Source organism: Macrobrachium nipponense, chromosome 7 (genome assembly GCF_015104395.2).
Source record: "Macrobrachium nipponense isolate FS-2020 chromosome 7, ASM1510439v2, whole genome shotgun sequence".
NCBI lineage: Eukaryota > Metazoa > Arthropoda > Malacostraca > Decapoda > Palaemonidae > Macrobrachium > Macrobrachium nipponense.
Window position 1 is genome coordinate 111,428,218 of NC_061109.1, and position 12,940 is coordinate 111,441,157.

Genomic DNA, 12,940 nt, shown 5'->3' on the forward strand with positions numbered 1-12,940 from the left:
CTACAAGGATTAATACTTATAATAGCATTAAGTTTGATATGCAATGGTCTGTTATGACATGGTATTCTTTAATTCAGTCATCTCATATACCTTCAAATAGATTACTTGAATAATTATGAAAGCACTGGTCTTCATATCATTGATAGACACTGAATTGCCTTGTGCAAAATAAAAAAATAAAAAGTCATATTAGTATCAAGCTATAGTATTTATTGCCAGCAGAATTCAAAAGTTTTTAATTTCATGTTATAGTACTGTATATCAGTTGCAGTAAATTACTGAATTTATATTTGAATGAACTAGTTTTGCATTTCAGGTTGTAATTGAAGGTGTTATGCAGCTGTTACGCTCTTTATTATTGGCGCTTTTTGTGTTCTTGTGGCCCATGCACTCCGTGCTTGTGTTTGGCATAAGTCAGATGCTAGGATCAATAGTATACAGTGTATCATATTACATTGTTTTCTTGAGGGCCTTGAGGGGGAAGGAGGATTCCTCTCTCCCAATCCATGAGTTCAACCAGCTATTACCTAAGTGGAGCAATGGAAAGATGTTAGTAAGTGCCTAATACTTGTCTCTTGGGTTTCTAGTGAAACCAAATTTGATATGTTGTGACTTTCATTATAGAAGTACTGGAAAATATAATCTCATGTTATCCTTTTGTTGTAATAATGGTGATCTTTGAAAAAGGCAATTTGCTGGCAATATACTTGTAAAATCTTATATAATTTTTATAAAGTAATTTTTATTTTTTCTACCTGTTTTGCTCTAGCCAGAAGTAGATCATGAGTTGGGACTTTTGTCTTGGAGTTTTTTTAAGCAAGGTTGGTTAAAGGAAACTCTTACAGAAGGAGAGCATTACATCATGAATTTTTTTCCTCTGATCTCACTGAATCAGCAAGGTGTTTATCAGGTGAGAATAGTATAAACTTTGTTAAGTGTTGGTTTAGTTAACTCAGGTGTATTTTAACCAGGGTACCACAAGCATTTGGAAGAGTATCATCCACTATTTATGAGCCAACATTTATTTTTTCCAAATACGCTAATTTATGTATAACCTTTTAGATATAGAGATATACCTTTCAGTCATTCGTAGACATTATAAGATTTTATTTATCTCTGGGTTCCTTGTTCCATCTTGATTGTCATCATTTCCCATTCCATATAATTTTCCATACTGAGCAACTGGTTTGATATGAGTTAAATGCTGATTGACTTTATTGACTTAATTTTACTTACTTAACATGTATTACATTTATTGTTAATGTGGCTTGTGCAGTTTTGAGGTTTCAAGAAAGATTCAGTGAACAGATTTTATATTTTTCTAAAAGATATTCACTGACAGTGGCCTTTGTTTATCATTGCTGACCAAAGTAATAATTGCATTGGTGAGTCTGTCAAGCGATGTATTGAAAGATTTTGCTGTATGCTTTATTTAAATTATTATATCAAGTATTTTCATTTTTGCCAAACACACTACTGACAATTTCTTTTAATTTTGTAGGTTGTCAACAATCTGGGGTCACTGGCGGCACGACTGATTTTTAGGAGCATAGAAGCTGCAGCATACAAATATTTTGCCCAGATGTTGTATCGAGGAAAATCAATTAAAGATCAAGATCAAGTGAGTTGCGTGAAATTCTTGCTTTAGTTCGTTATCATTTGACAAAGATAGAATTACCTTTTCCTTTGGAACCACAATGAGCTGTTTTCAGTGAATCAGGTTTTTTTTTAATCACTTGACTAAAAGGGTCAGTAGATTTTAAAATTTTCTTTGGATCATGTTGCTATGAACAGCAATTCAAATTCATCTTGTTTGTGGTACTGATTTTATTTAGAAAGACAAAAGTTTCTTGGCTTTAAGTCTGAATGTTGTAATAATATTGATTATATTGAAAGACTTTATTCTGACTGAAGATACCAGTATATTTTCCATTATGCTTTTGCAAAGAGCAATCTTTACATTGTAATGTTATTTGTTTGCATTAATTTGTCATATGTATGGTTGATTAGTTTACAAATGACTTGATCCCTATCACCTCCAGTGCCATGTGACACAAGAGGCCTCTTTGTAATTCTGCAGCTCATGTCTTCTGTTCCTTCATTTTCACAAATTTCATCTTTATCACCCAACTTCCTGAAAACTAAACACCATGCTCTGTTCCTGGGATGACCTACATGTGAATGCCTTCCCTCCAGTCAATTTAGCAAGTCCCGTTTTAGCACAGCTCAGGACATTGTTAAATGAGGATGTCATTAATCAACCCCTTATGTCTGCAACAGGAGTGTTTTATAGATCTCCAGTTTCTGATAGACAATCCCAGGAGCTTCCCCCCATGGGGAACACTCAAGTACCTGTTCGTGATAAAGTTCCACAACAATGCTAAGAAATGTCTTTGTTCATATGTGGAACAAACCTACGGTGTCAACAATAGGATAAATTTTTTATTTATTGTTGGAGACAATCGAGTGAGGTCTCAGAAGTCAATGCATTTACTAACATGCTGCTACTCCCATTCCCTGGTCCTGGTGGCTACCTGCTTTTATCAGGTGAAATGGAGTATATTCTGCATTTGCCATAGGGAGAGGGGCTTTGATCTAGGTAATGCTTCTATTCCAGTGATTGTTGACCACTTTCATCTAAAGTGTCAGAAGAGGCTGTGAGTTTTTGTGATAAAGGTTTACAGGCAACCATTTTGCAAGTTGTAGAACATCCAGGAGTTGATCTGGCCACTTCCCAAGACTTGAAGAAACTTGTGTATCACTTTTAAAAGGAGGCATTTCACAGGATTATTTATCTTCCTTAACCCTTACTGGATGGATTGATCCTCGGGAGCAGTAATAATAGGTTTGGGGTGGTGGACTGATTGATCCTGCAGTTAAACAATATTATGCGCCATCAATTTGGAAAGAATGGGGTGGGAAAGAGGTGCCAGTCCTTTTATAGCACATAAATTCACTTATGGCAACTTTTATAATGACTAAGTTCGAGTGTGGGCGTCCCAAGACTTCAGTAGTGCTTGAGACTTGAAGGGGGAATGTTCTGCGTGTCTCTCTCACATGACGTCTTTTTGTAAATTTGCTCGTAAATATATCAAGGTGTTGCTGTTGTTTTTTGTTCTTGTCTTTTACAATAATGTCAGTTGTAAATGTAATTTTACAAAGAAAATTACAAAGAAATATTAGAAAAAACATACAAATGTAGAAAAAGTTACTGAATCTTCGTTCTCAGTAAATTTGCAGAAATATTTTTCACCAAATATGCTAAGAATTTGTTATTGGTCTTATTTCTTATCTGTTTTGATATTGTGTGAGCAGTAATTATAATTTTACAAAATAAAATATTTATTTATTATAAAAAACATATATAAGTTGGTAAAATTTATGATTGTCAACTTCAAGTGGAAGGTAAGGAAAATTTTTTCGAATTTTCTTTCACCATGTGCATTTGCATATGTTCCTCTTTTCATTGATGTTTTTTTTTTTTTTTTTTTAGTAAATTGGCTGACCTCAACGTTTACCCAGGCCGGAGGAGCTGTATATCGATATATGTACCTGTCCAGTAAGGGTTAATAGGATCTTTCACTCTGGTCTTTTGAAGTTTTAACCTGCAAACCTCTCCAGAGTCTTCCTTTCAATGATAGACTGTATTCTTTCTGGCACATGCATCATTGAGATGCAAGTGAAATGCAAGCTTTGTCAGGGAGGGTTACAAAGCTAGGGGTTGGTCAGAGGGTCAGTCTTCTATTCCATTCACCCAGGAATCAAAACTATACCCTTATTCTTGCTGTTCTGGATTTGTCTTGTACAACAAAGAATAAGTATCTTCTGCTTTACATTGTGAGACCCATTCACCACAACTTGAGGATGGTGTCTTTGATGTAGTGATTCTAGGCTTTTCTTGTCCATGGACCTACCAAGGCAGAAAGATGCCAAAAATACTGACCTGGTTAAGATGAGTCAACCTGCATACTTGTACTGATGTGTCAGAATGACTTAAATTAGAGCCCTCTCTACACCTTTGGGTTTTAAAAGGATCTGAGATTTCAGCCATTAGTAATACAGGTGCCTGGTGACACCTTTCAACTTTTGCTTTTACTTGAGAGTTTTTATGCATGAAGGATTAGGCTTGTACTTGTGCATGAGATTCAATACAACTGTCATCTTTTCCATTTTCTGATACACCTTTTATATCATCATTCATCCTCAAGAGACAGTCTTCTGGGGTCATGCACATCTGTGTATCACTTGACCGATTAGTTGATGTACTTTTTGTTGACAGCTTAACTACAAACTTCATGTTTTACTCTGGGGGATTTGCTCTTCAAAGTAGCTTTCTGGAATTCAATAAACTTGTGAGACTCCAGCCTAATTTGCTAGTCATGCACCAGAAGGTTAGTAGGGTTGTTATATTTTTTTTTTTTTCAATGGACCCGTCAGTGATATTTTAAGTGCTAACCTCCCAGCCCCAGGATCTTGGTGTTTATTTTCAATGTACAGTGGGGCATCGCTTAGTCACGGATCAGCAATCACGGAATCAGTCATTCACAGGTTTTTTCTTGGACCGCTTCTCATGCTATATCGCTGGTATGAATCGCAGCATCTCTGGACAAACTTGTTGTGTATGCGATGTTTATCGGTAGGCTAAGCCTCGGCCGCGGTCTGATAATCACCAACGTACATGAAACAACTCGCATTATGATATTAACTGACAATAAAGGTAATAAAACCATTCTCACTTTATATATTATTGGCATATCTTCATAATATATATAGCCTATTCAAGGTATATGTATGACGTTCATTGGTAGGCTAAACCTAGTTGCAGTGCGATAACCACAACATACATGAACAGATTCACATTATGGTATTAACTGACAATAAAGATAATACGTAAAACCATTCTCACCTTATATATTATAGGCATATCTCTGAATTAAGTTCCATTCAGCAACTAAAAACAGTGATGTTGTTGGGAAAACAAAATCAGTTGATTATTTTAAGATTGTAAACAAGACCAGAATCCAAATGGTAGATTGCTGTTCATATCATACTTTAATATGGTAATAATACATGCAATATGATTAGACAGTAAAACAACAGTTTTATTAAAATGATCATTATTCTTAATACACAACTATGCTGATTGCTGACGTCATCTGCCATAACTATCGAGCGTTTATCGAGTTGTTTTTCAGTTGTCACTGCCGATGTTCAATGGTGGCTTCCAAAAGTTAAATTAAATATATTTTTACTCATTCTTCATGTAATGGAGATCTGAAGAAAGAATCCCAGTAAATAGAAGCTGCAGGTTGTAGCCGAGGCTGAATAAAATGAATAACGGAGCACATGATGTCTCTTCGGATGGACTAATAAGTCTTTGAGACATCTTAATTCTTTTCATTTGAGATGAATCTTACCTACTGTTAAATTTAGCTATATATCTCCCCGCCGATTAGGAGAGTCTGCATTCAAACAAAAAATTGAATGGCTGCCCAGATGACTGTCTAGTTTGCCTGTTCTCCACCAGGTGTGTTTCGAATGTTTTAGCTCGTCAGAATTCACTTTGCCGCCACTGCAGCTAGGCGATTGTTGGTATTTTGTGAAGTTTGGCTGTTTTACACCTGGTTACGGTATTGTTATTTCATTTTCCTGGGATATCTTGCACCGGAAGCAAATCCAATAACATCAGGCTATGTAGAAATGTTTTTGGTGTAACCGGGATGGTGAATTGGAAGTTGATCAATATCCCTTTGTACTGACATGGGTACAGAATGTGATCTTGGAACTACTAGATGTGAAGAATGTAGGGAATTGTTTTGAGAAATTTATGCCTGGATATGTCACATATAGAAAAGACTGGAAACTAATAGTTTGCGAAAGCAATTGGTTAGATCAGGACTTAAATCTGTCAGGCTAACCCTACTCGGACTAGGCATTTTAGTAAGCTAGTATTGAATTTCTTTGTAGCTCCGCCTCCTGCTCCCCATTCGGTTCAGGAAAAACATAACAAGAAGTTAGAACATTTAACCTATTTTTAGTTCTAATATAATTTGAACTGAGTTCGTGACGAGAATGTTCCAAATCCCTCCATAGTGTGTACTCATTTTCGCATTCCCTGTTAGAAGTAAGGTGTTGGTGCCCTCGTCTGTACGTAGCCCGAGCCTAGGACTGCCCTGCAACAGTTGGAAATGTCCGCTGCCAGGGAACCAGGTCGGTTCTTGGGACGATGGGATTCTGTGCCCTCCAATACCTACTTTGCCCTTCTCATGGTCTGAATCTCATTTAAAGCATTCCCCAAAGGACCGCTAAAGCGATCACCTAGGACCATTAAAGCGTTCACATAAGGACCGTTTTGGTAAGCGTTAATACTCGCTCCGTAGGCACATTCTGTCGTCTTCAACACCTAGTTTGAGGTGTTAGCATGCATAGGCTTAATACGTACACAAATTGAAAAGAGTACTCGTCATCTGCTGGAGGAGTCTGTGTTCATGCATAAATAGTGCATTCTGTCTAGAAGACAAAAGATGGTGTGAATTTGACTTCTTAGTTGTAGAAGTGTTGGGTTTGTATGAAAAATGTAGCTTTTTTTTTTTTTTTTTTTTTTAATCAGTGTACAGTGTTATCTGTTCATGTATATTTACAGCATCATAATTTGAGGAACATTTTGCCAAAGGATGAGATAAGCTAAAAAAATAATTATTCACCAGGGATCACTTCGAGAATCTTTATATTTTCAGTCACGTGTTGCAGAGGTGTCAAGGTTCTTCTTATCCTTGTTCAGCAATCTTATACTGGTGTCACTCCTTATTATCACATTTGGATGGTCGTATTCACGTACAGTTTTACAGGTGAGTTCCTTTTCTAGATTAATTGTATTTTTAAAGAAATTTTGTTCATGTACGGAACAAACCTTCGGTCTTAACAATATGATAACTTTCCAAGCGCCATCAGGTAACCAGTTAAAGCAATCAAAGATTGTAAAGCAAGGAATCTGTGAGATCTGGCAACTCCTGCACATACGAGGTGATAGCTGGTCAGAGACTGCACACTGTATCTCGTGACGCTTCAGTCGTTTTCTTAACCGCCTTGGAGAGTAGATGCTATTGCTTTTGCTCTCCTTCCAAGCTGGTTGTTTTGTGCCCGTGTTTCTTTCCTTTTCAGTGTGTTTTTGTGTGATTGTTCTGTTTATTATGGATTCCTCTGAGTCTTCACTGCCTCTTCAATGCATGTGCCAGGGTATTCAGGGATTTCCGTGCTCAAGGTTTCTAGTGTCTACGATCACAGATCCTCATACGACATGCAGTAGGTGCAGAGCTAATTTTTGTACTATAACCAATCCCTGCCCAGAATGTTGTTCCTGGACTAAGTCGTAGTGGAGAGTGTTTTATGGGAGAGGGAACATCGCAGAGTTTCGACTCTTCCTTCTTGGGAAGGATTTTCTTCTCGACTGGATTAGTCTTCTCCCTCCCGCGATCGCTCTCCGTGGCTAGTTCCTTTTCTTCCATTAATTTGTCGATGGAAGGATCGGGAGTGCCACAGGATGATGATGTTTAATGTATCCCCTTCTCCCTCGGGTTCCAGAGGCTACACCATCTAATGTCTTAGTTTCAGGTTTGGAGTCATCCGAGATGGCGGCTGTTTGGGCGTCACTCGGTTTACAGGGTTCACCTTCCTTGGATGGGCTGTTGTCACATTTCTTCAAAAGCACGTACACCCCCCACCAGCCCCTATTGCAGTTCCACCTCCCCCAGGACTCCTCTACGTTGGCTCTCACATGCTGCCACCTTGCGGAGCTTCCTTGTCTTTGCCGACACTCACTGGGTCGTGCCTTATTGCTCCTCCAGTGAGGTCATCGACTTGTGCTAGCCTCAAGAGATGTCACTAGTCACTCCCAGCGTCCTCTCAGCCTATGGTGTCATATGCGGTGGCCGCTCATCCTCCTGTCGCTATGATGTCGACCTCGCTGAGAGGTGTTGTTTCAAGCCGTCTTCAAGAAGAGAGATTTTCTGCCTTCGCTACAAAGAAGAGGAGTTGTAAACGTACACCAGTGGATTCGGTAATACTGTAAATGTTTTGTTCATACTTGACATATTAATAATTTAATATTTGCTTGGTTATTTATAGTCAGAGAAATAGCAGGTAATAATTGCGTTGCATTGCTTTGTTTTTGCTTTTTTTTTTTTTTTTTTGTTACTTGTGATTTTTATTCGCTGCTGTACAGGATTTCAACTAGTTTAGATGTAAAATAACTCCCTTCATAAGCCCTTCATAAGTATTAGGTGTGATCCTGCAACCTTAAATGCACAGGACACTGTTACTCAAGGGTTGTTATAGAATTTAATGTAGTTGCTGAATGAGTTATTTTTCTTCTTTTTATTTTACCAAATTATAATTCTTTTGGTGAAGGATAATAACCCTTTAGGATTCATTTGGGTATTTAACTGTCGGAAAATGTCAGGAACTAATTTTTTGATAAATTTGGCTCTTATATAACTAAATTCTTTATAAACATTAGGAAAAATTCTTTGAGCAGCAATACTTTAGGGAGTGTTTACATGGATATTAGATTGTACAGAAATGTCAGTAGCTGGTTTTTTTTATATCTCAAAATAAGGCCTTGGTTCTGCCTTTTAGACAGTTAAGATGGCTGTTTATTTTTGAAAAGTTAAATAGTTTGATATTTATACAAACTGATTTGAATATAACAGTAACTTGATTAGTGATGAAAAGTTTAGTATGCCAAACAGTTAAGTTTATACAGATTTGTAGGAGACTTGTTGCTTGACAAAAACCACAGGACAAAGTTTATTGGTTTCAAAGACAAAATTAATTTATAAAATGACTTCATAATTATTCAAGAAAATTACTGTGTGAATCTGTAAATTACTAAATTATAGTTTGCAAATAGGATACCGTAACTACCTTATATTTCTGTGTATAAGACAACCTTTTAGATAAGTCGAGGTAAAAAATTATGGCAAATTTTCATGAATTTCTCTTATATGAGAACTGCTAAATTAGAAAACATCTGTGAATAGGTTAGCTTTTGGTTACCATGTATACTAGCTCATCATGCAACTTTTTAAGAACTAATTTTGAAGTTAATTTTAAGGTGGGTTGCATCATACACAAGATATAAAATTAGTGTACAGTAAGACCCCGAACTTACGCAAGTTTAGGTTCCAGACCCCCTTGCGCAAGGGGAAGTTTTGCGGAAGTTTGGCACGGTCTCTGAAATTGCTAATAAATGCTTACTTCTAGAGTTTGAACACTAAAGATGACCCTAATCATGCACACTAAGTATTAGGCTAACTTTTAAATAAAATTAAAGTTACTGTAATTTGATTTAAAAGTTAGTTAAATACATTACCCTTAAAAAAGGAACAACTGGTTGGCATAAAAATAGTTACACTAACTATTATGTACATACGTATCCACTTTCATACGTATATAAGTCAGTCATAACGAAGTCACACAATTAAATAAAATAAAGAAGACGTGTACTATGCATAAGTAATGTTTGCAGAGGGTGAAGGTAAAACTAAATCAGTTTAAAATCACGAACCAGAGTGAGAGCTAACTACGAACAAGAGAGAGAGATAGACACATCATGTAGGTAAAACTCTGGATTGGTATCATTTTTAAAAAGTGCAAATGAGATCACATTTTCTGAAAGTACATTAACTGTTAACTGTATGTGCTGTAATTGCTAACATAGTACATACAGATTGTACCAGCACTTTTCTCAAAGGTTAAGAAAGTAATTTTCACAGAACGACAACTAGTTCATCACGGAGTTCTTATACAGTGACTAACACTGAATTACTTACTGCCTTTGTGTTATTTTCAAAAAAATAAATAGCATACACATAATCTCCGCACTGATTCTACACTTAAAAGCATGAAAATGTATACTAATTGTAGTATATGTATTAGCATGTACTTCAGAAAGTAAAGTCTCTGAAGGGATATCATCTTTGAAAAGTGCAGTAACTTTGAGTGGGTATTACATCCTGTAAAAGTACATATATGCACTAACTGCATATTTATGCATGTACAAAAATAAAAATAATACATTTTTGATAAATATTTTATACAGAAAAGCTTTAAAATTAAAAAATTTTCATAGTAAATTAAACAAACACTTTTAAAGGGTTTTGCAGTTCTTCTGGAGGGTTCGCAAATGTTCTTGCTGTTGTGAAGAACTCGTGCATGATAATTAGTTAGGTTCTGATGAAAAGTTCGTGCTATTGTGAATTCGCGCAAATCAAATCGCGTAAGTTGGGGTATTACTGTATGTAATATTCACATACGGTACTATTAGTATCATAAAATACAAACATCATAAATATGCATCTTTTTCATGGATCTTTAAAAAAGTTATGCTTTACTTCACTGCAACCAATAATAGTTTATGTACAGTATTCTCATGGTAATATTGTTTTATAAAATAAAACACAGCACTCATGTGCCATTTGTGGACAACGATCCCATTTCCATTAAAAGATAACCATGGGGGAAAAGTTTTGTCCCATCTTCCGTACACGTTAAAACAAGTTGAATGTGTTATTTCATGCTAGTTTTGATTAAAATATTTTTCTCTCCAATTTTATTTACAGTCTAATTTGATGGCACAATGAAGTTTAGGGGAATTTCATCCATGTTGTATATATAATCCAAAATTCTATTATTTTACCAAAATGATAATTAATTTTTAATGAAAAATTGACTAAGTTTTCCTAATGTTATTACTACTGTAATTACACTATCATTAAAAATTTTGTAAGGTTACCAAAAGATAAATGTTTCTGTGAGCACAACCATAACTCAGTGTTTACATTTTCTTAGCTCGGCTGACGTACATAAAAGTTGATTTAATTGATATAGAATTATTTCTCGATCATGCCAATATGTATATAAGGTAAAATGGTTTTACTATCTTTTATCTGTTTACATCATAATGTGAATCTTTTCATGTATGTCAGTGGTTATTGCACTGAGGCCAAGGTTAGCCTTCCTATAAACATTCAAGGTTTGATTTTTAGAATGGTAGTATAAGACGACTCAGAATTTTTAGGGGTGAATTTTATGATTTAAAGGTCATCTTATACACGAAAATAATCAGTATGTACAATCTCTACCCTGCTTTGTCAGAATTAGTAGTATATTTTTTAGACTTACCAGAAATTCCATTGAAATAATTAAATTTGTTCATGAAACTTACCTGTCAGATATATATATAGCTGTATTCTCTGAAGTCCGACAGAATTTCTAAAAACTTACGACACACGTAGTGGGAGTAGGGTGGTTAGTACCCATTCCCGCCGCTGGGAGGCGGGTATCAGGAACCATTCCCATTTTCTATCAGATTTCTTCTGTCACCGGTGTTGTAAACATCTGTTTACAGCACCTCCGCCTCAGGATTTTGGAAAACTTTCTTTGCTTGAGTATCCTCTTGACTTTTTGGTTATTTGTTATTGGATCGATAGCTTGGCATACGTGACTTTGGATTGTTTTTGATTTTGGCTTGGTTTTTTCCTTAAATATGTCAGGTTCTAGTTCGGCTAGTGCCAGAGTGTGTATGAAAGACGAATGCAAGGTGAGGTTACCAAAAGCTTTGGTTGATCCTCACACAGTGTGTAAAGGTTATAGGGGGCAAGTGTGTAGGTATGATTTTCGCTGCACGGAGTGTGAAAGTTTGAATGATGCTCAATGGAAGACTTATGAATCCTATGTAAATAAATTAGAGCGTGATAGGATCAGGAGGTCTTCCTCCAGGAGTAAATCGGGTAGTAGACAGGGTAATAATGTAACCCCTTCTAACCCTTCTTTAGATTTTGTGACTCCTAACCCCGTAGTGTTGCCTTCGGGCCCTCAAGTGGTGTCTGCGGAGGGTAATGCCCTTTCGCTTATTTTAGATTCTTTTGAAAACTCTGGAATCTAAGGTTCTAGCCCTTGAAAACAGGGAAAGTGCTAAGTGTAGTGATAGTGCCCCTAGTGAAGTGGAGGGGGCGTCAGATCGGCCCTATAGCGCCTCTAGGCTGGGACCTCTGCCGGACTCCCAGGACTCAGGGAGAGGGCATGTCGAAGGCCGAAGGAGGGTTACGGGGATCCCCCACCGATCTGACGTCCCTTCAGCAGTACCTGTTGACGCTTCCCAGGCTGCTAAGGAGCGTGCTCGAGCACGTGTCCTAAAGGATTGTTTCTAGTCTTCCGACGCGTCCTCCCCGCGCAAGGGGTGGGAATCTCGTTCGGATTCGCGACCTTTGAAGAGGACGTTTCAAGATCAGGACGCTTCACGTCATGCTTTGTCTGATTGGCATTCTTCTCCGGAAAGCGTGTCCTTTCCGCCCCAGAAGAAGGCTAGGTCGTCTTCCGATGATGACGTCTTTGAGCGCCCCAGTCGCTCTAGAGCAAAGGCTGTTCCTGGGAGAAGGAAGAAGGCGTCCCCTCGCCCCTCACCTTCTCGCAGGCATGGCTCTTCTCCTCGTATAGATCCTTCGCAGACGGAGATAATCCTTGCTATGCAGCGACAACTGGATGCTTTACTTAAGCAGAAGGAAACGGTTTCTGGCCGTAAGAAGGACGATAGACTTCCGATCAAGAGATCAAGACAGTCTTCTCCGCCTGCTCGTCTTTCGTCCCCGTTTCATGGTATTTCGTCGTCTAGACTTCGTTCTCCCCAGCGTTTGTCTAGAGGTGGAAGTAAACGTCAGGAGAGAGAGAGGTTTCTTCATTCTGCCCTCTCTTCTCGACGTGAGGACGCTCGGCGTTCCGACATCGACGTTTCCTGATGAAGATGCTTTAGTTTCTGACGGATGGAATTTGGTGCGCACCGCTCCGCTTCGTCATGCTTATGTTGACGTTCATCGGGACGCTCGTCAAGTGTCAATTCCTGTCTCTTCGCGGGACGATCGTAGAGACGCTTCGAGGGACGCTA

General features: G+C 37.6%; 1 protein-coding gene across 3 annotated transcripts in view; it reads left to right on the plus strand.

Annotated features, from left to right (window-relative positions):
- Nucleotides 1-12,940, plus strand: part of LOC135217280 (protein RFT1 homolog) — an 84,232-nt gene that overhangs the window by 54,618 nt on the left and 16,674 nt on the right. For all 3 annotated transcript variants that reach the window (XM_064253026.1, XM_064253028.1, XM_064253029.1), the window contains exons 5-8: nt 317-553; nt 770-910; nt 1,502-1,621; nt 6,738-6,848. In XM_064253026.1, the coding sequence (XP_064109096.1) occupies nt 317-553; nt 770-910; nt 1,502-1,621; nt 6,738-6,848 (609 nt within the window). The remainder of the gene's footprint in view (nt 1-316; nt 554-769; nt 911-1,501; nt 1,622-6,737; nt 6,849-12,940) is intronic.